This window comes from Cetorhinus maximus, chromosome 12 (assembly GCF_964194155.1).
Source record: "Cetorhinus maximus chromosome 12, sCetMax3.hap1.1, whole genome shotgun sequence".
Classification (NCBI taxonomy): Eukaryota; Metazoa; Chordata; class Chondrichthyes; order Lamniformes; family Cetorhinidae; genus Cetorhinus; species Cetorhinus maximus.
The window spans coordinates 16645435-16669607 of record NC_135890.1 but is presented as its reverse complement, the minus strand read 5'-3'; the positions used below and the strand labels follow the sequence as shown (position 1 = coordinate 16669607).

The following is a 24173-nucleotide window of genomic DNA, read 5'->3' as shown; positions in this document are numbered from 1 at the left end:
TTCAGAATAACACCAACAAGGCAGGGCTTGATCCTATTTCAGCTGGGGTAGACTTGGGGTCTGCCTTCTTGCCCTGCTCCATAGCAAAATCATGGCACAAGCTAAGATTCGATGTCCTCAAATAATCGAGGATGCTACCTGGAGAAGAAGATTGTGTTTGTCGAAATGAGGGATGGTGCTGATGGGGAATGTCAGATTCATCCACTATTGTCACTCATGGGTCATGTACAACAAGGGCTAGCTGCAGAGTAAAACTCTGTCCTAACAACTGCCCTAAGTCCAACTCAGCACAGCACTTTGTACTGTGCTGATGCAGTTTTACATTTCCAAACTACTGGTACCAGAGTGAGATTGCTAGTTTAGAGCCATTGAGTATCAAATCAGAGCAATTTTGAGCTGTCAACTTGATCCACGAGAAACTAGATTAGAACTTTAACGCAATTGATGCAATTGCCATCAGGGAAAAACGTTTTAACTCAGCAACTTATGATCTGAATTCATAGCCTGAATGGGCGTTGGGTGCAGGCTCAGTAATAATTTCAAAACAGAATAGGTGGAAAAATTGTAGGACTACTGGGCAAGAACAGGGGAGTGGGACTAATTGGATGGCTCTTTCAAAGAGGTACAATGTGCCAATTGGCCTCCTTCTGTGCTGTATCATTCTATGATTCTCACACGATTCTTATTTCCAGTCAGGAGGCTTAAATCCTTTCATCGTAGGTTAGGTTTGGCCTAAGATCCCAAATATGAAAGAGTAATGCTATAAACTAATGAGCAATCCAGCTTAGCCCCCTCACCCCTAACCATAGCAACAGGAGTAGGCGATTTGGTCAATTGAGGTTGCAGTGTTAGTTTGTTACCCGTGCCAGCTCTAAATATCCCTTAATAATATTTTACCAATTAAGTATATGTTTCTCTTTTAAATAGCTCATTTAATTGCCCATCTATCGTATATGGAGACAGTGCTTTCCTCACTTTCACACCCCTTTTCATGATTTGTTTACTTTTTACCAATTTAGAACTTATTTTAAGATTATGGGGCAGAAATTCATTCTGCACAGACTTACGTCAGTTCTCCAGGGCAGGCAGTACTGTGGGCCACTATCTTCAGCCCAAGCAGTGTTCTTCAATTATATCAACGAAGAGGATTGCGTGGGCTACCCAGGAATTGACGCAAGTTTGCAGAGTAACATATGCAAATTTGTCTGCCTTGGTCCCTGATTCTGGATTCCCCTGGTCAAGGAATAATTGGTACACCCTGTTCATTTGCTTGATTGTTTTAAGTACTTTACCATCCTGAATGTCAGTATTCCATTAATCTTTTTGATCATGTTTTGCACCTGTGACCTAACCTTTTATGTGACCAGGTCTCTAAATCCCATTGCTCACCTATACCACTAATGATCACTCCCTAACTTCCTTGTTTTTTCAATTATATAAGCAAAAGTGTGAATGGATTTAAGAGACATCCACAAATTAGATTGTGCACGTAAAACAATTAGAGTTTACAGGCTAAATTTTGTGAATGTGTGCTCCAGGAATTAGCCTTGCTCAGTGGAGTAACGAATGGGACTTAGTGCACTAATACCCCATAATTTTCCATCCATGGACACAAAATCACATAAGTGCCTGAATAACGTCTGGGTAGGTGAATGTGCACTAAATACATTTGCTCTTCAAATTAAAAGGGCTACAACATTTCATACCCAATTGGTCTCTTGAGTGATAATGTGATAAGAATAAAAGGGAAACTCTATTATGATTGGACGGCTGAAAGATCAAACAGACATTAACTATGATTTTGCCAGAGGTTTATTTTTCACTAGGATTAATTGCATGCCCCTTGTAGTTATTGTCACAGCATAACATAGCAGAATGGAGCAAACCTCTGGAACATCTCATCTATCTTCTGTCAGTCAATACATTTTCAGAAGAGAAATCCATTCCACTTCACTTAGTTACACGGTAATGGTGAGGGATGAAATTAATATTTTTAAAAACTCTGGACAAAACCTTGTCCAGAAAAATAGACACTTTTAATGTAAAAAATCCATTGACACTCACAATAACCCTTTCATTTTTAATGCTTAAATATTTGAATCAGGTGGATTTTTTTGGTGACATTCTAAAGTTAAATTCTGTTTTTCTTTTTGTAAGGTTTCCTTTTTAATTATTAAAAGCCATTTTTTCCATTTAGAATGATGACAATTACTTTTATTTAATAGCAAAATATCCTACTTCATTGAAACAATTACTGATCAATTAGGAAGCTTAAGATACAGTATAAAAGCAGTATAATTTCTTGATTAATTTTGTTTTCATATTAATTTGCCAATGTGATGAGGAATGAAGCTGTTGACTTGAAATTAGATTATCATATGAATACTTAATTGTATTCTGGACATCTATTTTAATAGTAATGTTAACTTGTTTAATACAGATGGGTAACACCTCTGAAATGAATTTTATATGAATTAATTAAGCATTCACACATAAATATTCAATCAGCCTAATTTTAATGCATGCATCTTGCTCTCAAGTCAACTTTTGCCAATTACTGAGTGAACTATATTATTGGCCTTCGTTACTAAAACAATTTTGGGAGTAGTGTATATGAAAGCTTTTGCTCCTTGGCATTGCAACAAGCTCATTCCATACGAGACCATGAATTTATTCATGCATTTTAAATTGACATTAAATTAAACAATGAGTCACATTCAGGTAACTCAAACAGCCCTAATTACATTTAGCCCTTGAGCAAACCTTTAGTTTTCATTCCTTATCTTCCTATGTGTCATATCCATCTACCTTTCCATATTTTTTACCATGTTCAATCTGAGTTCTTACGTGCCATAGGTAATAAATTACTGATTGTTACAGCTTTTACAAATCCATGTCAGTTTCCTTTTTTTAAAAAAGAGAAGCCTGTTTATGCAATTATGTGTGAAGAGCTATAGGTTCACTTTGAAGTCCAGATCACTTGTCAAAGCATCCCGGCAATTAAAGCTTCACGTAACACTACACATTTGAATTGGTAAACTGAATGGAGTAGCTTAATTTCCCAAATCTCTGTCAGAATCTGGATCTGTGTGGGTATGTGAATGATCCTGTGTAAGTGAAGGAAAGAAATTAGGTTTAATTCAGTAGAACGCTTCTGCAGAGACGCATCTTCCATTTGAGGGCCTGCAGCTTAGCAAGAAGGCATTTCCACCTCAAACAGTTTGTAAAGCTTGGACAATTTCTTTTGACCAGGTTGAGACACTTATTTATTAAAACGTAGAAGAGGTAAATGATTACACCAGGTTTTTTTCTTCAAGTACTGACTGATCTTGATTCACAGGCTGGGAAAGAGATATTTGGGTCAACAACCAGTATTATTATTGACAAAAACCATAAATTAATAACTACAATAATTGTAGGACACAGTTTGCAATTTTCAAGTACAAGTGGGAAAATATTTTTCCTGGCTACACAATAATACTGTGGCCAACTGCTGTCCATTAAATAGACCCCAACCCAGTGTACCTCCCCTCCCTTTTACTGCCAACCTTTCAGCTTGGTTTGCTCATGGAGCTGCCATTTTCACCCACATCCACCCCTCTGCCCATTTAGTAAACTCTTCACCAGTTCCCAATGAGGGCTCTCACCAATGGTACTCAAATGAGGCCTGAAGCTGAATATGGTCCAGCCTCTACTTTAATCATCCTTTTGGGTGGACACCACCAACTCCTTGCCTGTTTTGGATGAAAGATCAAAATGGCACCCATCATGACCTACTTGCATCTTCTTAAATACTGTCAATTCAACCTCCTTTCTGATACCAGTCTGTCCTTTTGTGAAAACCATAAACTCTCCCTATGTATCTCATTCTTAAAAAGAACTGGACTCTGTTTTCCTCAAATGATATACAATCTACATCACTTTTTAAAGTCTCAAAACGATTTAATTGTCGCAATTGTTAATACTTGGAAAGAAAAGTATTAGAGTGGAGATTAATAGATAACAGCTGAAGAGGCGCTTCATTCAAAGAACTGAAATTGGGGTTTATTATGCGATCCTTTTTGGTTCCTGAAACTGTTTAGAGTTGTCATTTGGGATTGGAATTAGTTCTACGATACCAATGTTACCATCTCAGGTTGTATTCAGAAATTTACTTGATCTGATTACTGCTTACCTTTGACTCATGATGATCTGTATCAGTGACATCGAAAACGTAATCCAGACTAGGACTATCTGCCTGCAACATAAGGAATAAAGTTTCACAGATACTTGCCCAATGCACGTCCCTTCGCAGCCTAATTGATACCACAGGAGTTCATGAGTAGGCCATTCAACCCCTCCAACCTGCAACTAACCATTCAATTAGATTGTGGCTGATCTGTACATCAACTCTATTTTTCTGCCTTGACTCCATGTCCCTTGATACCCTCATGCAACAGAAATTCATCAATCTCAGTCATGAAAGCTCCAATTGACCCACAATCCACAGCCTTTTGTGGGAGACAGTTCCAAATTTCTACTAGCCTTTATGTGAAATATTCACCTTGAATGACCCAGCTCTAATTTTAAGATGGTGTCCCCTAGTTCTTGATGGCTTCATCAGGGAAACAATTCCTTGTTATCAAACGCTTTTAACATTTAAACATCTCGGCCAAATCACCTCTCGATCTTCTTTAGTCAAGGCAACACATGCCAAGTTTATGGAGCCTAGGACCTCAGAATTAAAATCCTCTAAGCCCCCATATCATTCTGGTGAATCAATGTTGCACCTTCGCCAAGGGCAACATGTCCTTTCTCTGGCACTGTGCCCAGATGGAGTCTCACTAGAGCTTTCTACAACTGAAGCACCACTTTCTTCTCTTTGTGTTCCAGCCACCTTGAGATAAAAGACCAATATTCCATAAGCCTTTTTGATTGTTCTTTACACTGATCCATTGGATGTACATATATACAGACATACATATATACAGACATACGTATATACAGACATACAGACAGACAGACAGACATACATACAGACAGACAGACAGACAGACAGACAGACAGACAGACAGACATACATATACATATATATAATATGATATGTATACTTGGATTCCTAAATCTCTTCGTTCCTCTGCAGTTCCTAGTTTCTCACCATTTTTAAAAACACTCAGGCTTTTTTTTTGTCCAAAGTGAACAACCTCGCACTTGCCCGGACGACTTCCATTTACCATTATTCATTTTGCCAAGGTAAAGTCTTGAGTCTTGATTTCAACACATTGTAAGAGTAAGAGGTGGTTTAGCAACAAGAGAGGAAATTTACCATTAATGTCTGCTTGCTTTTATGTCTCCTGGCCTTTTGCTTTTCCTGTTTAAAGATGCAAGAATGAAAGGAAAACTTAAATGTCACACAAAACAAATGAGATGAACACATTAGGTTACAGTAGATAAGTTATTTGAATCACATTGAGTATAGATATATATTACAGCCAGAAATTATGCAGTGTTGGTTCTGAATCTCCCCATAACTCCCAGCGAGATGAGCAGATCTTTGAGGGAAAGACATAAATGAGTAAAAACAACCTTTTTTGGGCGTTAGGCTGGAATTTGAGGGCCTGTACATTAAATCACAGCTTACTTAAAGAGTGATTGGTTGAGGGTATTTGAGAGTGGTCAATAGATGCAAAGAATATTCCAGATCATCCAATACCGACTTCATGAGGAAGGTTCGCAACAATTGTGTGGAATAGTATTGCACTGTGCAAGCTTGATAGATACTGGGTAGGGGTGACTATGACAATATGCAGAGGTTTAAAGTTGGTGAACTTGGCATCAAGCATGGCGTTCTCCACACCATCTAAAATATGCTAGGGTGCTAAAAGTGGGCACTTTTGCATATGCTCCACCTTGACTTCAGCCAAACATCGGCCCTCTGGTATATGTTATTGGGGGATCAGGGCATGGGTCAGGGCTAGGGCTTGGCCCCAGTGTTTGTGTGGGTCTCTTCAGAAGCAGAGACCGGGGGCAGCTGGGGGGTGGGGTAAGTGGGGCCAGGTCAGTAGTGGCAGTGATGAGATTGGGGAGAGTGCAGTGGTCGGAAGCAATCGGGTCCTTTAATGTGAAGTTATTTACACTCTTTGTTGCGGGCATTCCCTGGGTCTGGATTTTCTTTTAATACAATTGGCTCTGGCACTTAGGATCAAAAGCCTTAGCATTTATGAGGCCAGAGACTTGATCTTTGAGCTAACAGGACAGTTGCTGTCATTTTCTTCCAATGGTTTCTTTTGTGGAGGATAAGACCTTTGATTATTAAGATATTTAACTTATTTCTATTACCAGCCCTGTCCTGAAACCAAGTAATGATCTGATGCAGAAGAAGGCCTGCAGGTGGCTCTCCTAAATTTCCTTCCCTGCAAATGGGAAAGGTCTCCTCTTCAAGGCCCTGAATTTTCCAGTCTCCTGCCATAGCTTTGGTAGGCAGTCAGCAGAGATCCCAGGGGAACACTGAAAATCATTGTTGATAGCTGGTTATGCTCTGTCCATGAGTTCTCTGATCTTCTGCTGGATAACCTCAGTGGAAAAGACAGGAATTATGTGTTTGGAGGATCACGGGGCCAATTAACCATGGCAACCATCTGTTACTTTTTACACATGACCTTAAGCCAGCTGGATTGATGCAAGTCAGTATATTCCCAGAATGTAGCCCAACCTGGTTGTGCTTGCCGCGATCTGACCATCAGATACTGTTCCAGTAAGCGATAAACTGCTCCTTTCTGGACCTGATGTTAAATTGCTACCTTCAGCATTGATTGCTTCTGAAATTTCAGGTCTGCTGTTCTTACCCTTTCTCCTTCTTTAAATTCTCAGGCACCTCCTGCATAAGCAGGGAACAAGAATCAATGAATAAAACTAAGAGAAAGTACAAAGCTTTTGAAGGTGCAATGCCCCGTGGAGAGGGAAGTGTTTGCTTTGATTCTGGGGGCTATTAATAATCAAATAACCAAATTTGGTGACCAGAGATTGGAAAGAATGGAATAATGCTTACAGTGGACCAGTCAAAATAACTCTCAGCCACCTTGATGGCATCCAGCAGATTAAAAAGTTGAATGCGATGAAAAGCACATCTCTGCCATATTTGTCTCATTCTATAGGGGGGCCCAAGTGAGTCTGCTTAGCATCAGCCTTCCTAAGGTGCTGCTTTTCAGTCATTCTAGTTCAATGTCCCTAGGATGGTAGACCCAATGTGCTATGTACCATTGTCGGCATCCTTCTATAGATGATGGACATGCAGCACATACATGCAATAGTTTCATGTGGTGCACTTTTGCTGATAGCTGAAGAGACTAATCCGTGACAGGCAGATTCTGCCTCAAGTGTTGCATATGAGCTGGTTATCAGGGGACATTGTGCTGTTTTCGGCATCGCCATCTTGTCAAGCCGCTATAGCCACCAATCGCCATGATGATACACAAAGGTAATGTCACCATTTGCCTCTATCATTGGCTAGTGTTTCTCAATTGTGAAAATCCATGTTTAGGGCCTTTATGTCACGCTCGCAAGCATTCTTCAAGCAGAGCTTTGGGCATCCTCCTGGTCTTCTTAGTCATCATGGGGTGGGTAAGATCAATGACAACAGACAAAGACTTCCTAAGTTTGCGCCAAGAATGAACTCTGCATCACCAACTATTATTGGTATGTGGTTCTCTAACTTACTTAGTAGTCAAGGATAGCTGGCTGTATCCAAATTTTTAAAAATTTATTCTCGGGATGTGGGTTTTGCTGGCTGGGCCAGCATTTATTGCCCATCCCTAATTGCCCTTGAGAAGGTGATGGTGAGCTGCCTTCTTGAACCACTGCAGTCCATGTGGTGTAGGCATACCCACAATGCTGTTAGGAAGGGAGTTCCAGGATTTTGACCCAGCGACAGCGAAGGAACGGCGATATATTTCCAAGTCAGGATGGTGAGTGACTTGGAGGGGAAATTCCAGGTGGTGGTGTTCCCATCTATCTGCTGTCCTTGTCCTTCTAGATGGTAGTGGTCGTGGGCTTGGAAGGTACTGTTGAAGGAGCCTCGGTGAATTTCTGCTGTGTATCTTGTAGGTTGTACACACTGCTGCCACTGTGCGTCAGGCTGTTGCTTGACTAGTCTGTGAGACAGCTCTCCTAATTTCAGTACTAGCCCCTAGATGTCAGTAAGGAGGACTTTGCAGGGTCGACAGGGCTGCGATTGCCATTGTCGTTTCCGGTGCAAAGGTCAATGCCGGGTGGTCTGTCCGGTTTCATACCTTTTTTGTGACTTTATAGCGGTTTGTTACAACTGAGTGGCTTGCTAGGCCATTTCAGAGGACATTTAAGAGTCAACCACATTGCTGTGGGTCTGGAGTCACATGTAGGCCAGACTAGGTAAGGGTGACAGATTTCCTTCCCTTTAAAAACCTATCGTATTAGTTCCACTTCTCTGCTCTTTCCCCAAAGCCCTGTAATGTTTGTTTCTTTTATAAGTATTTATTCAATTATCTTTCAAAATTTACTGTTGAATCTGCCTCAACTGCTCTTTCAGGCAGTGCATTCCCAATCATAACAATTTGCTGTGTTTAAATAAAAATTCTCTTCATCTCCCCATCAGTTCTTTAGCCAATTATCCAAAAACTGTACCCTCTGGTTACTGAACCTCCTGTCAGTGGAAACAATTTCTATTTTGACTATTATCAAAACCTCTCAATTTTGATCATCTTGATTAAATCTCCCCTTAACCTTCTTTGGTCTAAGCAGAACAATCCCAGCTTCTCTAGACAATATAATTGAAGTCACAGATCCTCGCTATCATTCTAATAATTATCATATGCAACCTCTCTAAAACCTTGACATCCTTAGTAGAGCATGGCACCCAGAAATGGGAACAATACTCCAGCTGAGGCCTATTCAGTGATTTTATATAGATTTCCAGTAATTAGCGCATTACTGTCTATGTTCTCCTTAAAATAGTGCTCTTACCTTCACCTTTACACCATGGGATGAAATACTTCCATTCTGGTGTAAATGAGCTAAGCCCAAATGACCAGGATCTGCTGTATCTAAATCAAGTTCTTCTACCATCCCTTCCACTTCAGGGAGAGGCTGGCTAGATATGTCATACTTCAGAGATGAACCCTGTACCTATACCAAAGGGAGAACAAAATGTCCTGGTTAGGATGTACCAATAGGGCTGATTCTACTGGCAAAATAATATTTTTAAATTAATAATTACTAACAAAAAAAAATATGGACATTGGAGTGAATGTGGAGAATAATGGCTATTGGAGTAAATATACAGGGAATAATGGGTATTGGGGTGAATATACAGGGAATAATGGGTATTGGAGTGAATGTGAAGGGAATGATGGGTATTGGAGTGAATATACAGGGAATAATGGATATTGGAGTGAATGTGAAGGGAATGATGGGTATTGGAGTGAATATACAGGGAATAATGAGCATTGTGGGATTCATGGTAATAAACATTGCAACTGCAACCCCTCCTCACCCCACAAAAACCATACACCTCAGACAGAACTTGTTTGAACTCACTTTTAACTCAGCCACCTGTTTTAAATCCTGGATTTTCCTTGTGGTCTTGTCTTTCTTAGAGCTTGAGAGCTGCTGCAGAACCTCCTCCACGCCACTTTGAAGAAGCTTATCGATTAATTTCTTTAAAAGAGACAGCTGCAAAACAGATCTCACTTAGTCAATACATGGTTTCAGGAATGAATGGGCTGGAATATTGACCATACATGGAATATAAACTTGATTGCATCGCAGGTTTTGTTAAACAAAATACAGAAAATGTTGTCAGATAATCCTTGTTTATTGTTTTGCTTTTTAATTCAAAGTTCTTTTCTCCTTTTTAAGAAAATAATCAAATAATATTAAAATTAGTTCACTGGTCAAGACTAAGAGCCAGGATGCAAGGTCTCATCTTAGTGAGTTCTTATACCGGCTGCTTCATCTTTTGGCAGTGGCCTTGCAGCGAGTCTCTACTTCGATACAGCCACATAGAAACCGCTACATTCAGGACATTAGCAATGCTGGCAAGGTCGCATTTATTGCCCATCTGAAGTTGCCTTGAGAAGGCGGTAGTCATCTCCTCCATGCGCCAGTGGGTAGCCTTGTGGCTTCTCACCAAAGACCAGCTAATGGAATAGGGATTAACATTTTAAAGAAAATACTTGCATTTATCTAACGCCTTTCATAACCTTGGAGAGTTCCAAAGCACACTATGACCAATGAAGTACAGTTTATGAACATAAATCACAATTGTAATGTAGGAAAGGTGGCAGACAATTTGCACACAACATGATCCCACAAACAGCAATGTGAAAATGGCCAGATAATCTGTTAGATGTGATAAAAGCAAAATTCTGCAGATGCTAGAAATCTGAAATAAAAACAGAAAGTGCCGGAAATACTCAGCTGGTGTGGCAGCATCTGTGTAGAGAGAGAAACTGAGGTAATGTTTCAAGTCAAATATGATTCTTCTTCAGAACCCTTGAACCCCTTCTCAATGCCATGTCATTTGATCAGTTAGGCCCCTTAACTAGTTAATTAGGGACCTATTCCCTGTTGAAAATAGGTCTAGAGCAAAATCTACTCCAAGTTCCCCTTTAAAAATTTGGGCAGTTGAACCTTGATTTTGATCTTGACTTCAGGCTAACAGACTGCCAATATCTGTGTTACTATCTAGATTTTGAATATACCGCTGCAGTAGTTACGGTGGTTGGTTAAGTATCACTAGTTTGTGATACTGAACCATCTACGTACCTTTATACCATAAATGTCAAAAAGCTTTTCCAAATCCTGTGGAGTGAAAAAAAAATTAATCAATAATATTGACAGGGTTAACAGGAGATAAGTGGTACTGTACAGCAGGCAGGTATATGAAGAAAAATTTAGCACTAACAGACATTTTCCACCTTTCCCTCTCTCCTGCTGAACGCCAGTCTGAAGCATGCTGACTGGTCAATTGTCTCCATAGCAAAAGGGTGCAGAAACCAATTGTGATGTCTAGGCATCTGGGGAGGTAAGCCAATTCATCATTTTTATAAACTAAATGGTACAATTTTAAAGGAGGTTCATAAACAGAGAGATCTAAGGGTACGCACACACACACACACACACACACAAGTGGCGGAATTTTGGTGGCTGGAGTCTCGCCTGCCGGCTGGAGGGCCGGCGAGAGCCCCACAGCACCCCTTTTGGTCAGACCAGCCACATCAAGTGCCAATCAGGCACTTAACTGGGCAGTGGGGGGCCTTCCCCATGATCAAGGGCCCTGTGAGCGGCGGTCCTGCCGCCAAGAGCTACCAAGCAATCAGAGGCCCGCAGATCTTCATTGCTTGGCGGCGCCACCAGGGAGGCAGTGGCTGCTGTCAGTAATGCCAAGGGAATACCTTTTAACACAGGATCACCCACCAGCCACCCCAACTCACGGAAGCCCATAAGCAACCCTGACAGGGTTTGCTTCACAGGCTTCCCACATGGCAAGTGCCCTGCCCGCTGCTGGGTGAATACCAGTGGCAGCAGGATGAGGCCATTAAATGGGCAATAATTGTCCACTTAAGGGCCTGAATTGGTGGTATGGTGGGAAAGCCATCCACGAGCCTTCCCATCACAAACTGAATTGGGGGTGAGGCGGGAAGACAGTGGGCCCTCCACCCGCCATCCTCCCACCTGATTAATTGTCTTCCCTGGCACCAAACTCGCCACAAGGGAGGGAATTAAATTCTGTCCAAGTTTTGAGGATGGCAGAATAAGTTAAGAAGACTGTTAAAAATGCTTTATAAATAGAGGAATAGATTACAAAAGCAAGTAAGTTATATTAAACCTTTATAAAACGCTGGTTAGGCCTCAGCTGCAGTATTGTGTGCAATTCTGAACGCCGTATTTTATGGAGGATGTCAATGCCTTGGAGAGAAGGGAGAGAAAATTTGCCAGAATGATGCCAAGGATGAGAGACCAGCAAAGTTAGGGTTGTTCTCCTTATAGCAGAGAAGGTTGGAAGATTTAATAGCAGTGTGTAAAATGATGAATGGCTCCAATGGAGTAAATTAAAAGAAACTGTTTCTACTGGCAGAATGGTCAGTAAACAGAAGTCACAAATTTAAGATGATTGATAAAAGAACCAGGAGGAGCAATAAAGATAATTGTTTTGCTCAGCAAGTTGGAATGCACTGCCTGAAAGGGTGGGGCAAGCAGGTCCAATAATAACTTCCAAGAGAGAATTGGATGGATGTTTGAAAAGGGCAGCTTTGCAAGGGGATGGGGAAAGAGCAGGATGGGGGTGGGGGTGAGACTAATTGAATAGCTCTTTCACACTTTTGCGTTCTACGATCAAAGACCAGGGAGTGAATTCTAATCTCAGCTGGAAGTTGGTGGACAAATCTTTGGGAGCCAATCTGTAGTTTCTCACAACTTCCAGTATTTCTGACAGGAATTGACAGATAGCATCAAATTTGTTTTATTCAAATGTGGGCAGAATATTTAAATACATTGCAAGTGTCTGAAGTACGTCACACAACATCATTTCCATCTTTTGCAGCCTAACAAATGCTGGAACATTTGTCCTGCTTAAAATTGTGGAGCCCAATTCTTTACATGTCCTCGGCGGCTACCTAAAATGGTTTGTTTGGCCCCTTCACGATGTGAATTAGGGGCCTAATGTTCATTGAAAATAAGTCCAACGCAAAATCTACCCCAAGTTACTCTTTAAATTGTGAGCAATTAGACTTTGAGTTTCGTTCCTATTTTTCCTTCAATCATTCAGCAGATAGGGGATAATGCAAAATTGAAAAGGTTGCTCAAGAAGGGGTCAAGCCACAGCGTTTACAGCACAAGTAAAATTCCATCAAAGCAGGAAATCCGAGAAGGAGATACAAGTAGGTGTGGTGATTGTTGCTTTAAGGCCAGCCTACTGAGTAAGGGTCACATAGTCAGAACAGCCAATCAGCCCCAAGCACAGAGAAGCTTATAAAGGGCGGAGTTTTCCTAGTCTAGAGAGTATATTGTAGCCTTATTAGAGGTCTGCAGCTAATCCAGCAGCTCTGTTAATAAAGTTTGTTGTTCAACTAAAGAAGCCTCTCGGTAGTACATCTCTACTGTAGGAATTAATAAGGCAGCTTTTAAATAAGTGAAAAAAATTGTGACACAACTCATCGGAGCAGCAGTGAGTCACATTATAAAATAGTGGGATGTGGGGATGCACTGATGATTCCCCATAAAGGAAGATCCTGATCTTTTCTAAACTACTGTGGGAATGCTGTGCTGTCCACAGAGGGAAATAAGAATCGACCACAGGCTGCAGTCATTCACCTCTATGTAGTAGCACAGATGGACTCCAGAGGCAGATAACCACCTTGCCATCTTCAACAAGGAAAATACAGGACAGAGTGGATTTCATCAAGGTAACTGAGGGAATTACAAAATTGGCCAAAGCAGTAAATGAATAAGTAGCTTCTGGGAAGCCCTTACCGTAGGCAGAAAATGGTTCTTCTGAAGTCCTGAGATAATCCTTCTATCTTGAAGAGGCTATAAGGATGCTATTGGTGCCAAAATAATGTCATGCCCAGAATGTAATTCCTCATTACAGTCTTCTAATGTTGTTATCTCACATGACAGGATGAGACCACAGATTCGCGGAGAAGCTAATAGTAAAATTTCCATCTCTATCACTTCATGTCAAAGGAAACTGAAATACATTGAACTTGATATAGGGGGATTGCAAAGTCTCTGTATATTATATAATCTAAAGCTATTTCAGATAGGACTTATTCATTGTAGTACTCTTACCTTGACATCAATTCCTTTTCCTTGTGGTCCAGGGTCACCCTTAAAAAAATTGGTTAAGCATTAGAATATCGAATGAATAAATTGAAAGTGAAAGAGGGATGCTCATTCATGCAAGCAAGGAACATAACATAAAAGGCAATTTTGCCTTTGGCAATTGGGCCTAAAGTATTGCTTGGCTGAAGCAGAAGGGGAAACTCTGCCTGGGAGAGTCACACACCTGTAACACAACCTGACTGGTTTTCCTTCATGTGTTGTGATCAAGCTACATTGAGCAACACATAAATTGTCAAACTTTATTTCAGAAACTTGCACCAAATGCAAAATGGCTCTTTATCATGGAAGCATCGTTTTACTGCAGCCTTAATCTTTCTGGTCCCACTCTATTTTAGGTAATAGGTCATTGCTCCTCTGACCTTTCATCTCTTTCTCTTCTTAAGCTCCAAACATAGCATCCTCAATCCTATCCCATCAAATGATTTGCTTTGCAATCATTTCCCAAGTTTCAGATTTAGCATGGAAACAATTATTTCTGAAAAGATAGATCTCATGGTGAGCCTTAAGTCCTTTATTCCTTTCTCAATTAATTTTTTCTTCACACCTTTTAAATCTCCACGTTAAACATATCTTCCCTGGAATGAAAGAGGCATAGATGACCCGTCCTCTGCTAATGCAACCTATAGTGGGGTAATTGGTACTAAGGCCAGGATTTTTCCCTCATTGGGCGGGCTTGCCAGGGGCGAGTGGGAGCAGTCAGGAAGCCGACTGCCGCCTGTGATCGAGGCCCGGCAGCAATTTCACACTGGCAGGCCAATTAAGGCCCGCCCAGCATGAAACGTGTGCTGCAGCGCCCACCGCTGCCTGTGTGGGGGGTTGTGGGGGGTGTGAGGAGGGCAAGTGGGGAACTTTGCACATGCGTGGGGGTGCGCGCAGGAAAAGCTCCCTGAGGCACATAGCTGCCTCAGGGAGATGAAGATTTTAAAAATTAAAAATAAGGAATTTTAAAATGTTATAAAACATGTCCCCTCATGTGACTCTGTCACATGAGCAGGGACATGTTATTAATGAACTATTAAAATTTTAATTTAATTTTTAATAGCTGTTGGAAACCTCATCCCGCGCATGGATGAGGTTTCCTAAAAAATTCAAAGGCCGCTTGGCCTTTTCGCCTGCCCCGCAACGGTAAGATTGGATAGGCAGTGAAAAATTTAATTCAAATATTACTTTAATGGTCTTAAGAGGCCTTTTAATTGTCGGCGGGCACGCTGCCAACTCCCGCCTGCCGACTGAAATAACACGTGAGTGCGCGATGACACTGGGACGCTTGCCCATGTCATTGTGCGTCATTTGATGCTCATTCAGGTCGGGAGCGCGCCTGCCTGACGGGCCGAAAATCCTGGCCTATGTGAAAGTGGGCAGGGGTTGACTCCCTCACTCTGATGAGGTCCCTTACTTCTATTGTGACCTCCCCACAACTGCACTCCTGAAGTCAACAACCAATGTCTAGCATTCTACAGTGCATCAAAAATTAATTTTTAATTTGAATCAGCCTTAAGAAGGAAAGAGAAAAGGAAAGAACTTGCATTAAATAGAACCTTTCATGACTTCAGCACATTCCAAACGCACTATGGCCAATGAAGCACTTTTGAAATGCGCTGGTACAATTATCAGATTAATAAGATTATGCTTTGGGACTGTGTCTTTAATTTAAGATAAAGTAACTTGCTCTGAAATAAAAACAGAAAATGCTGGAAAAACTCAGCAAGTCTGACAGCATCTGTGGAGAGAGAAACAGAGTTAATGTTTCGAGACTGTATGACCCTTCTTCAGAGATCTGAAGAATGTTCATGATAGTGGGTTTTCTTGGTTGTGTTAAAAGTTCTGCTCTGTAGTTTAAGGCGTACAAAAAGTGATGTTTAATCAATAGTGCCTTTAGTCTGTTTGTTACAGTAAATGTCTTAAAATGTGAAATCTTGTCATGTCATCCATTCAGCTATTAACTGGCAGTTCAAATTTATTTTTAAAAGTTATTGGTCTCTATGGGGATCGTAACACTGCTCACTGTTGTAAAGAGGGAAACGCAGCAGTCAATTTGTGCACAATAATCGCCCACATACGGTAATGTCATAATGACCAGATAATCTGTTTTAGTGATGTTAATTGCGGGATAAGTGCTGACCAGGACATTAGGGAAACTCTCTGTCCTTAGGGACTTCATAGTCTCAGTTAAATGCCTTAGACTTCAGTAATTCCCTACTCATTCTACCTATCCCAAGACCTTATAGTAAACTCGAACTAAATGGCTCATCTCCAAATCCAGTGTCTAAAGCCTGTTTCCCAATCCCCTTGTTCAAGCTTGCCAAGGATTAACTCATCTTTACCAATAAGCAATGCCACTGATATCTACAGAACTGTACAGGACTTCAGTTTAGTATCTGCAAGTATGATATAAGAAGTTAGATGTCAAGGATCCTCTGTATTGTACCAAGACTTCTGAAAAATTGAACTTTTTGTGCAATTCAGTAAAAGAAAGCAGCCACGAATTAACAAAGCTTCTTACTTGTTCACCTTTGAGCCCCCTTTCTCCTTTCTCGCCCTATGGGTCAAAGCAGAAAAATCAAAGAATTTTAGGCCTGCAACAGTTGTAGTTATCACAATTTGTTACAAGAGCAGTATATTTCAGGAGCTGTGTATTAAATGTGTATTGCAGGTGAGATTATTGCAGGAGCATGGATTTCATGATTGTGTATTATAGGAGTGGATATTACACAAGCTGTGTATTACAGGAACTGTGTATTACAGGAGTGAGTATTACAGGAGCCATGTATTAAAAATGCAGGTATTACTGGTGCTGTGTATTACAAGAGCTGTGCATTACAGGAGTAGGGTATTACAGGAGTCATGTATTACAGGAGCATTTATTACAAGAGCAGATATTACAATAATGGCTATTACAGGAGTGAGCATTACAAGAGTCTGTATAACAGGTGAGTGTATTACAGGAGCAATATAAAAGTAGCAATCTTCATTCCTTATGACCCAGGAATTCAAGGTAGTCTCTGCTCCCAAAAGAAGGAAAGATTATTCAGGAATTTATTTCCCTTGAATCAAACATCTAGTTCTTGATGGTGAGATGCTGAGTAAGTTAGGCCTTCACTCTCCTGAATTTAGAAGAATGAGAGGTGACCTCATTGAAGGTACAGCTTCTAAAGTGGCTTGACAGGGTAGACCCTGCGAGGTGGTTTCCACCGGCTGGATAATCTAGAACATGGGGGCACACCCTCAGGATAAGGGGTCAACCAGTGGGTGTGGTGTATTTGGATTTTCAAAAGGCTTTTGATAAGGTCCCACACAGGAGGTTAGTAAATAAAATTAGAGCGCATGGGATTGGGGGAAATATACTATTATGAGTTGAGAATTGGTTAACAGACAGAAAGCAGAGAGTAAGAATAAATGGATCATTCTCAGGATGGCAGGCTATTACTAGTGGGGTACTGCAAGAATCAGTGCTAGGTCCACGTCTTTTCACAATCTATTTAACTGATTTGGATGTGGGAATCAATTATAATGTTTCCAAATTTGCTGATGACACCAAACTGGTTGGGAATATAAATTGTAAGGAGGGTGCAAGGAGACTTCAAGAGGACTTGGACAGGCTAAGTGAATGGGCCAGAATGTGGCAGATGGAATATAATGTGATCAAGTGTGAAGTTATCCACTTTGGTAGAAAAAAACAGAAAGGCAGAATATTTCTTAAATGGTGAGAGGTTGGGAAGTGCGGGTGTCCAAAGGGACCTGGGTGTCCTTGTTCATGAGTCGCTAAAAGTTAGCAGGCAGGTGCAGAAAGCAATTAGGAAGGCCTTCATCAGGAGGGGATTTAAGTGCAGGAGTAAAGATGTCTTGCTGCAGTTGTATAGAGTCTTGCCGAGACCCCACCTGGCGTATTGTGCACAATTTTGGTCCCCTTATCTAAGGAGGGATATACTTGCCATAGAGGGAGTTCAATGGAGATTCACCAGATTAATCCCTGGGATGGCGGGATTGTTTTATGAGGAAAGATTGGGGATACTGTATCTGTATTTCCTAAAGTTTCGAAGAATGATGGGTGACCTCATTGAAACGTACAAAATCCTTACAGGGCGTGAAGGGGTGGATGTAGATAAGATATTTCCCTTGGCTGGTGAGTCTAAAACCAGGGGACATAATCTCAGGATAAAGGGTTGGACATTTAAGACTGAGATGAGTCGGAATTTCTTCACTCAGACGGTGGCAAATATTGGGAATTCTCTATCCCAAAGGGCTGCGGAAGATCAATCAATGAGCATGTTCAAAACAGAAATCAATAGCTTTCTGCAAACTACTGGCATCAAGGGATATGGAGATAATGCAGGAAAGTGGTGTTGAGATCCATGATCAGCCATGATCTAATTGAATGGTGAAGCAAGCATGGTGGGCTGAATGGCCTACTCCTGTTCCTATGGGGCATGTTCTGCTGCACTTGGTGATGGATGAGTTTGATGAATATCAGTGCCTAAACGCTATGACTTACCGGTATACCAGGGGGTCCAGCCAGCAAAGGAATGAATGGCAAATCTGTATAATTGAACCCAGTCTCCTGCAATGACAAGTTGGTCAGTGCCATACTCATTGTTAACCTGTTGCAGTATCCTTAATGAACATTTATAAAAGTCATTCATGCCGCTTTTTCTCTTATTTTTGAACCTTTGATTGAGTAAATGCCTCCAACCTACTTCCTCCCCCACATCCCCCCGCAGCCCCCCCCCCCCAACCCCACACCCCCGTCTACTCCTTTCAAATGTAAAAGCAGTAACACAGAGGTATCCATCAATGAGGGTTCAGGGATTCATAATAATCAGAAGGTGATGCATATTAGGTCTTTACATACCTCATTGAAAGGTATGGGAGGTCCTGGGAAGGCTCCTGGTCCAGGAGGTCCAGGCAAACCAGATGCCCCTTTCTCTCCTTTCACACCATCTTTTCCCTAAAAAGAAAAGAGAAGGACCAAGAGGAAAACCATTTGAGATCAACAACACAGCCCTTGATTTCTGAAAGGCCTTCACAGTCATTCCAGTCATTCATTCCAATTAAAGATCAAATCCAATCAGTACTTCAACTTAACATTCTCTTTACATCGGGCCAGAACCTTCTGGAAAAAGGACAACACCTATTAATGCACTGATTGGCCAACATGTTAAGGGGATTAAGAGATAGGTCATGAGTTCTAAATCTTCAGAGCCTGTTGTATGATCACGCTCCTGTTTGCTTCATACAAGCAACATCTTGCCCTTAGCCTCTCCCTTCATCTGTTTTCTCTCTCTGTCTTAATCCAATCCTTTTTTGCCTTTCCTCTTTTCTCCTTTTGTACCTGATTTGACTTGATCTCACTCTTCTCTGTCATTGTTTTTTTCTCAATCCATAAATCTCATGAGTTAAGGAGATAACACTGTTGGTTCCACTCTTTATTGAGACCCCAGATGTTCTCATTGCAACATTAACAGCTCATGTTTTCAGCAAGTTGCAGTGCAAAAGATTTTTGAGCTAAAGGATACAGGAGAAAATCTAACTATTGGGTCACAATGTGAGATGCCCCACCCCAGCAAGATTTAAGGCACATTTTCTGGTCCAACAATGCACTTTAGTTCCGGTTTCACAGGAATATTGCCTAGTGTGCGACTTTTTTTTCAATTTTTATTTCAGATCTCCAGCATCTGCAGTATTTTGTTTTATCCACATAGAAATGTGAATGATGTTCTGCTGAGAGTATTTGCGTAGTTAAGAGTCCAAATTAAAATGCAAAACCTTAAAGGTGATAATCTCTGGATTGTTAACTAAACCATGCGCTGAGCAGATTACTGAACTAAACTTGTGGCGCAGAGTGGTGTGGGAAGAAGGAGTTTCAGTTCATGAGTCTCACTTTTACTCAGGAAAGAGAGCTGTTCCATTGGGATGAACACCACTTAAATTTAGAGAATTGTATAACTGGGGCTATGGATAAGATCTTAAAACAAGAGCGGATCACAGGAGATTGGGGAGGGAGCATTCAGGTGAAGGTAGATTTAGAAGTCTAAAGAGAAAAAGTCAAGGTAATAGAACATCTAATAAAAAGTATCTGGATCTGCTCCTAAAGTGCTGTAAACTGCAGGGCTATGGGTCGGGTGCAGGAAGGTGGGATTAGAAAGGGCACTTGGGTGTCCTTGGGTGGCATGGACAAGATGGGCCGAATGGCCTCCTTCTGTGCTGTAACTTTTCTATGAATTTTCTGTCAACGGAGAACCAAACTGTGGGTGATTTTATGTGCTCATATCCACTGGGAAGTGGTTTTAGAATGCTCAATCTTATTTCACACATGACTGGAAAACAGAAAAGCTTAATCCTGCTTTGTGGACTCTATTCAATCACAGGCTTGGGAGGTGATTTACAGCATGCTAACTCACTGCGCCAATTCCTTCAAAATTTCTGTGCCCCGTTTTCTCTGGGTCCCCACTGCACCCGCCACCCTCCCACCCCCCCACACCCAGACCACACACTAACTGTGACTGAAAGCAGGGTGACATGCTCCTAGGTCTCTTCCAAATGGTGCTTTACTACAGCCTCAAAAACCCAGGGATAATTCCTCTCCAATTTCTTGCTCTGCCAAAGACTTGTGCCATGGGTATTTTTACATGCAGCTGAGGGGAGCAAATGGTGGCAATTTAACATCAACATCCAAAAGGCAGCACCTCCAGTAATCCCTCAGTACTACTGAATTATTAGCCTAGGCCTGGTGATCAAGTGTCAGGAGTGGGCCCTGAACCCACAGCTTTTTGACTTAAAGGCAAGAGTGTTTCTGCTGTGCCATATCTAGCATTCACATTAATGCTGGTCTGTTGTGCAGGATCTCCATGCTAATCCTTGGTGTTGCTCTCAGCAGCTGGTTTCAAGCCATGGTTGCCAACTCTAGGTGGGCATATTTCCTTATCCCCAATATTTTTATACCTAAGAATGGAAACAGTTCAAAGGAAAATGATGAAAACACAACTTTTTTTGAATGCCTCTAATGGTTTTTCACCTGGGTTTGCTTGGAGCGGCGTTCTGGAGAATTGGGCCTGAACTTCCCCAAAGTGGCAATCCAAGTCGGATTCCCACTCTGCAACTAGTTTTTTACCTCCAATTTTTTTTCAATACTATCTCGTCCAATCTTCCAACTCAGGCTGGGCGAGATCTGAGCAGTGCAGCGCGTCTCCGGATCCTAGCATCGAGGGCAGCTCTGTCGGATGCAAGGAGGCCACACCCTCTTTTAACAGCACTAGCTGCTGTAATCCAGGTAAGTCAAAGGTCCAGCCAAGTTCCAAGACTAGGGGGAAGGTTGGTGTATAGGTAAGAGGGTAGGATTTTAGGGGGGCGGCATGGGATCGGTTCAGGCCTCAGGGCAGGGGAGGTCAGGTCATGCCTTGGAGGGGAGTTTGGGCCTTTGGGTGGGTATTCGAGTCGGGTCAGGCCTTGGGGTTGGGGGTGAAAGTCAGGCCTAGCAGGGAGGGGAAAGAGTCCCTGTGGGGGTGGGGGAAATCAGTTGGTTGTGGAGTTCCAGTCGGGGATGTAGTTCCTTGGGGGTGGGGTGTGTCCCATTTGGCGGTGGGGTGGGGGGGGGGCGGTGGTCAGTGTGGGTCTGTGCAATAGTTACCCAGAAGTTAGAAGAGGTTATAGTTCTTCTAACTTTTTCTGGGTAACTATTGATGTAACTCAGCCGGAACCATCCAAAGTTTGTGATTTAAATCATAACCTCGGATGGTTCCCAGTGCAGGGCAATCGCCCAGGAGAATTATGCACTTCGGGCAATTACTGTGCAATCCTTACCTGGGAAATTCCAGGGGTGTGTTCCCCAGCGCATCATTGGGCTATTGCCCCCTCAACAATATGACACCTTGGAGCTCAGAAGTTACAGCCCAATGTTTAATTCCTGAAGACTGCCCTGGAGGGTTGGAAACTGGTCAGCAGTTGCTGTGCTCTGGAAGCCGATCTAGCTATCTCTCTACTTATTGCCTACAGTCAAAACCAGGAGAGGGATATAATGAAGGGAGCCCTTGCTTATTCTCTGATTCTAAATTTGGCTCCTACTCAGAAGTAGACACAGATGAATACAAAACATTTCCCCAGTGTAAATCGCACCGTGGGCACTGACCAAACAGAGCAATTGCATTTGAATTTTAAGGTGACTTACATTAATTCCCGGCAATCCACGGACACCTTTTGCACCCTGCAGAACAAGAAGAAATGTTGTTTAACTTTTCTTTTGATGATCTCTCATTTAAATTAATGGGTGAAAAATCACATGGGTTCCATTGTGAGCATGTGTGCACTCTATGGGCTCAGCCCAGTTGATCCTTTGCATTCAAGCACAGGCTGATGTACAGAATCGTAGGATGACACATGAAAAAAGGAGGTTATTCAGCCCATCATGCCTGTGCTGGCTCTGTGTAGAGCAATCCAATTAATCCCATTCCCCTGCTTTCTCCCCATAATCATGTAATTTTTTTTTTTCCCTTCAAATACATTTTCAATCCTGTCCAACCTTCTTTATGTAACATCTTGAGTATCCACTCTGGTGATACCTTCTCAAGGGCAATTAGAGATGGGCAATAAAAATGATGGCCTAGACAGTGACACCCATGTCCCATTAAAATAATATTAAAAAATGAACCAGGGTTGGGGGAGACAGGGAAAAGCTATCCGTATGATGGGGTAGATCTTGACTTGGTGTGATGGTTCAAAACCAGTGATAGAGAGTGGCCAGCTCGTTTTACATCATTCCCGAAAATATAAAGTGGAGAGATGTAAAGTGGGCAGCCAATTTGTTATCAAACATTTTACACTATTGCACAAATTCAAGATCCACCTCAGTGACTTGCTGAGCTCTGCTGTTCCATCAGCTGGGAGACATTGAAAAGCCAACTCCTTCCTTGTTTGGAGAGAGAAAATATCAAAGGCATGGTCACCCCACGCTGCTCTCTCTGTATCAATAGACCACCATCGATAAAATTTAAAGGCATTCAATCTGCTCACACCCTCACATTGGGCAGGCTCCTGGTAGGAGTTGAGAGCAGTGCAAGGGGAGGGTGGGTGAGGTGCAGACCGCTTCCCCCAACAAAAAGAGCTCACAACAACATTTATGACTGATTTCAGGAGTAGAGTCAACAGGTAAAGTGAGCTTTCTTGTTGCATTGTTATGCCTTCAGGTGGATCCATTTTGAAGCACAGTAAACTTACATCCTTCCCAGGTGATCCACGCTTTCCATCTGCTCCGGGCTTTCCCTATAACAGAGTATCAAACTCACTGTTTGAACAATCTCAAATAATGTGAAGATAAGTGCACTCAGATATAAGCTTCATTAAGATCAAGATACACCGAAGCATTCCCGTTATAAAAGGATTCCAGTCACACAAGGTGTGAAAGGTCAGGTACAAATAAAGATTCCCAATGATGCCACCAGAAGCAGCCAACAACAGGAAAGGTTCCTTTTCCTGTTTCTTGAGACTCATCTGCTGGAAATCCACGTTGGGAAATCTTGCTCAAATTTTCCAGCCCCGATGCTGAACTGCAGGCAGTGCGCTTGCGATTTCCCATTCTGCCAACAGTGCATGGCTCATTGTCATCACCTGCTCCTCGGAAAATGAGCTCTCGCACTGCCATGTTTTTGTGCCTTGCAACAGAATTTAGTGTTCAGGTTTCACAACACAAATGTTACACTGTTCTACGTGCTTTGGCTAGCAAATGTTACGGACAGAACAGAAGGAAAAATAACTTCATTTATGCAGCACCTTTCAGAATCTCAAGACATCCCAAAAGTGCTTTACAGCCAATGAAGTAATTTTTGAAGTGTTGTAGGAATCACAAGTACTAATTTGCACATAGCAATACCCCACAAACAGCAGTGACCGGATAATCTGTTTTGTTTTTACTGATATTGTTTGAGAGGTAAATATTGGCGAGGACAACCCTGCTTTTCATTGAAACAGTGCCATGGGATATTTTACGCCCACCTGAGAGGGCAGATGGTTTAACGTCTCTTCCAAAAGACGGCACTTCTGACAGTGCAGCACTCCCTCAGTACTGATCTGGAGTGACAGCCTAGATTTTGTGTTCAGGTCTCCTTCCATAACAAGATTGTCACAGACATAAATGGGTAAGTCCATGGTCTGGAGTATTTAATGATCTCAGGTAGAACCAGGTCCAAGCATCCTGAGGGAAAATGACTAGGGAAGGGAATGCTGGGATATAATTTATTAAATATAATTTATTAAAAACGTAAAAAATAAATAATGATCATTGTTAAAACCCTTTAATAAGGCAGTTGCAGCTACTTCCTAAGGAATGA

At 41.8% G+C, this 24173-nt stretch overlaps 1 protein-coding gene across 1 annotated transcript in view; it reads right to left on the bottom strand.

The window, feature by feature from the left end:
* Positions 1 to 3053: 3053 nt before the first annotated feature.
* The window catches only part of LOC144687534 (uncharacterized), a 97819-nt gene continuing 76699 nt past the window's right edge, over positions 3054 to 24173 (bottom strand). Inside the window, exons 28-39 of the mRNA XM_078553803.1 lie at positions 23065 to 23109; positions 22019 to 22054; positions 18707 to 18802; positions 18350 to 18415; positions 16361 to 16396; positions 13804 to 13842; positions 10780 to 10815; positions 9550 to 9684; positions 8977 to 9138; positions 5306 to 5350; positions 4175 to 4237; positions 3054 to 3107 (exon numbers count right to left, since the gene is read on the bottom strand). Coding sequence (XP_078409929.1) covers positions 3054 to 3107; positions 4175 to 4237; positions 5306 to 5350; positions 8977 to 9138; positions 9550 to 9684; positions 10780 to 10815; positions 13804 to 13842; positions 16361 to 16396; positions 18350 to 18415; positions 18707 to 18802; positions 22019 to 22054; positions 23065 to 23109 — 813 coding nt within the window. The remainder of the gene's footprint in view (positions 3108 to 4174; positions 4238 to 5305; positions 5351 to 8976; positions 9139 to 9549; positions 9685 to 10779; positions 10816 to 13803; positions 13843 to 16360; positions 16397 to 18349; positions 18416 to 18706; positions 18803 to 22018; positions 22055 to 23064; positions 23110 to 24173) is intronic.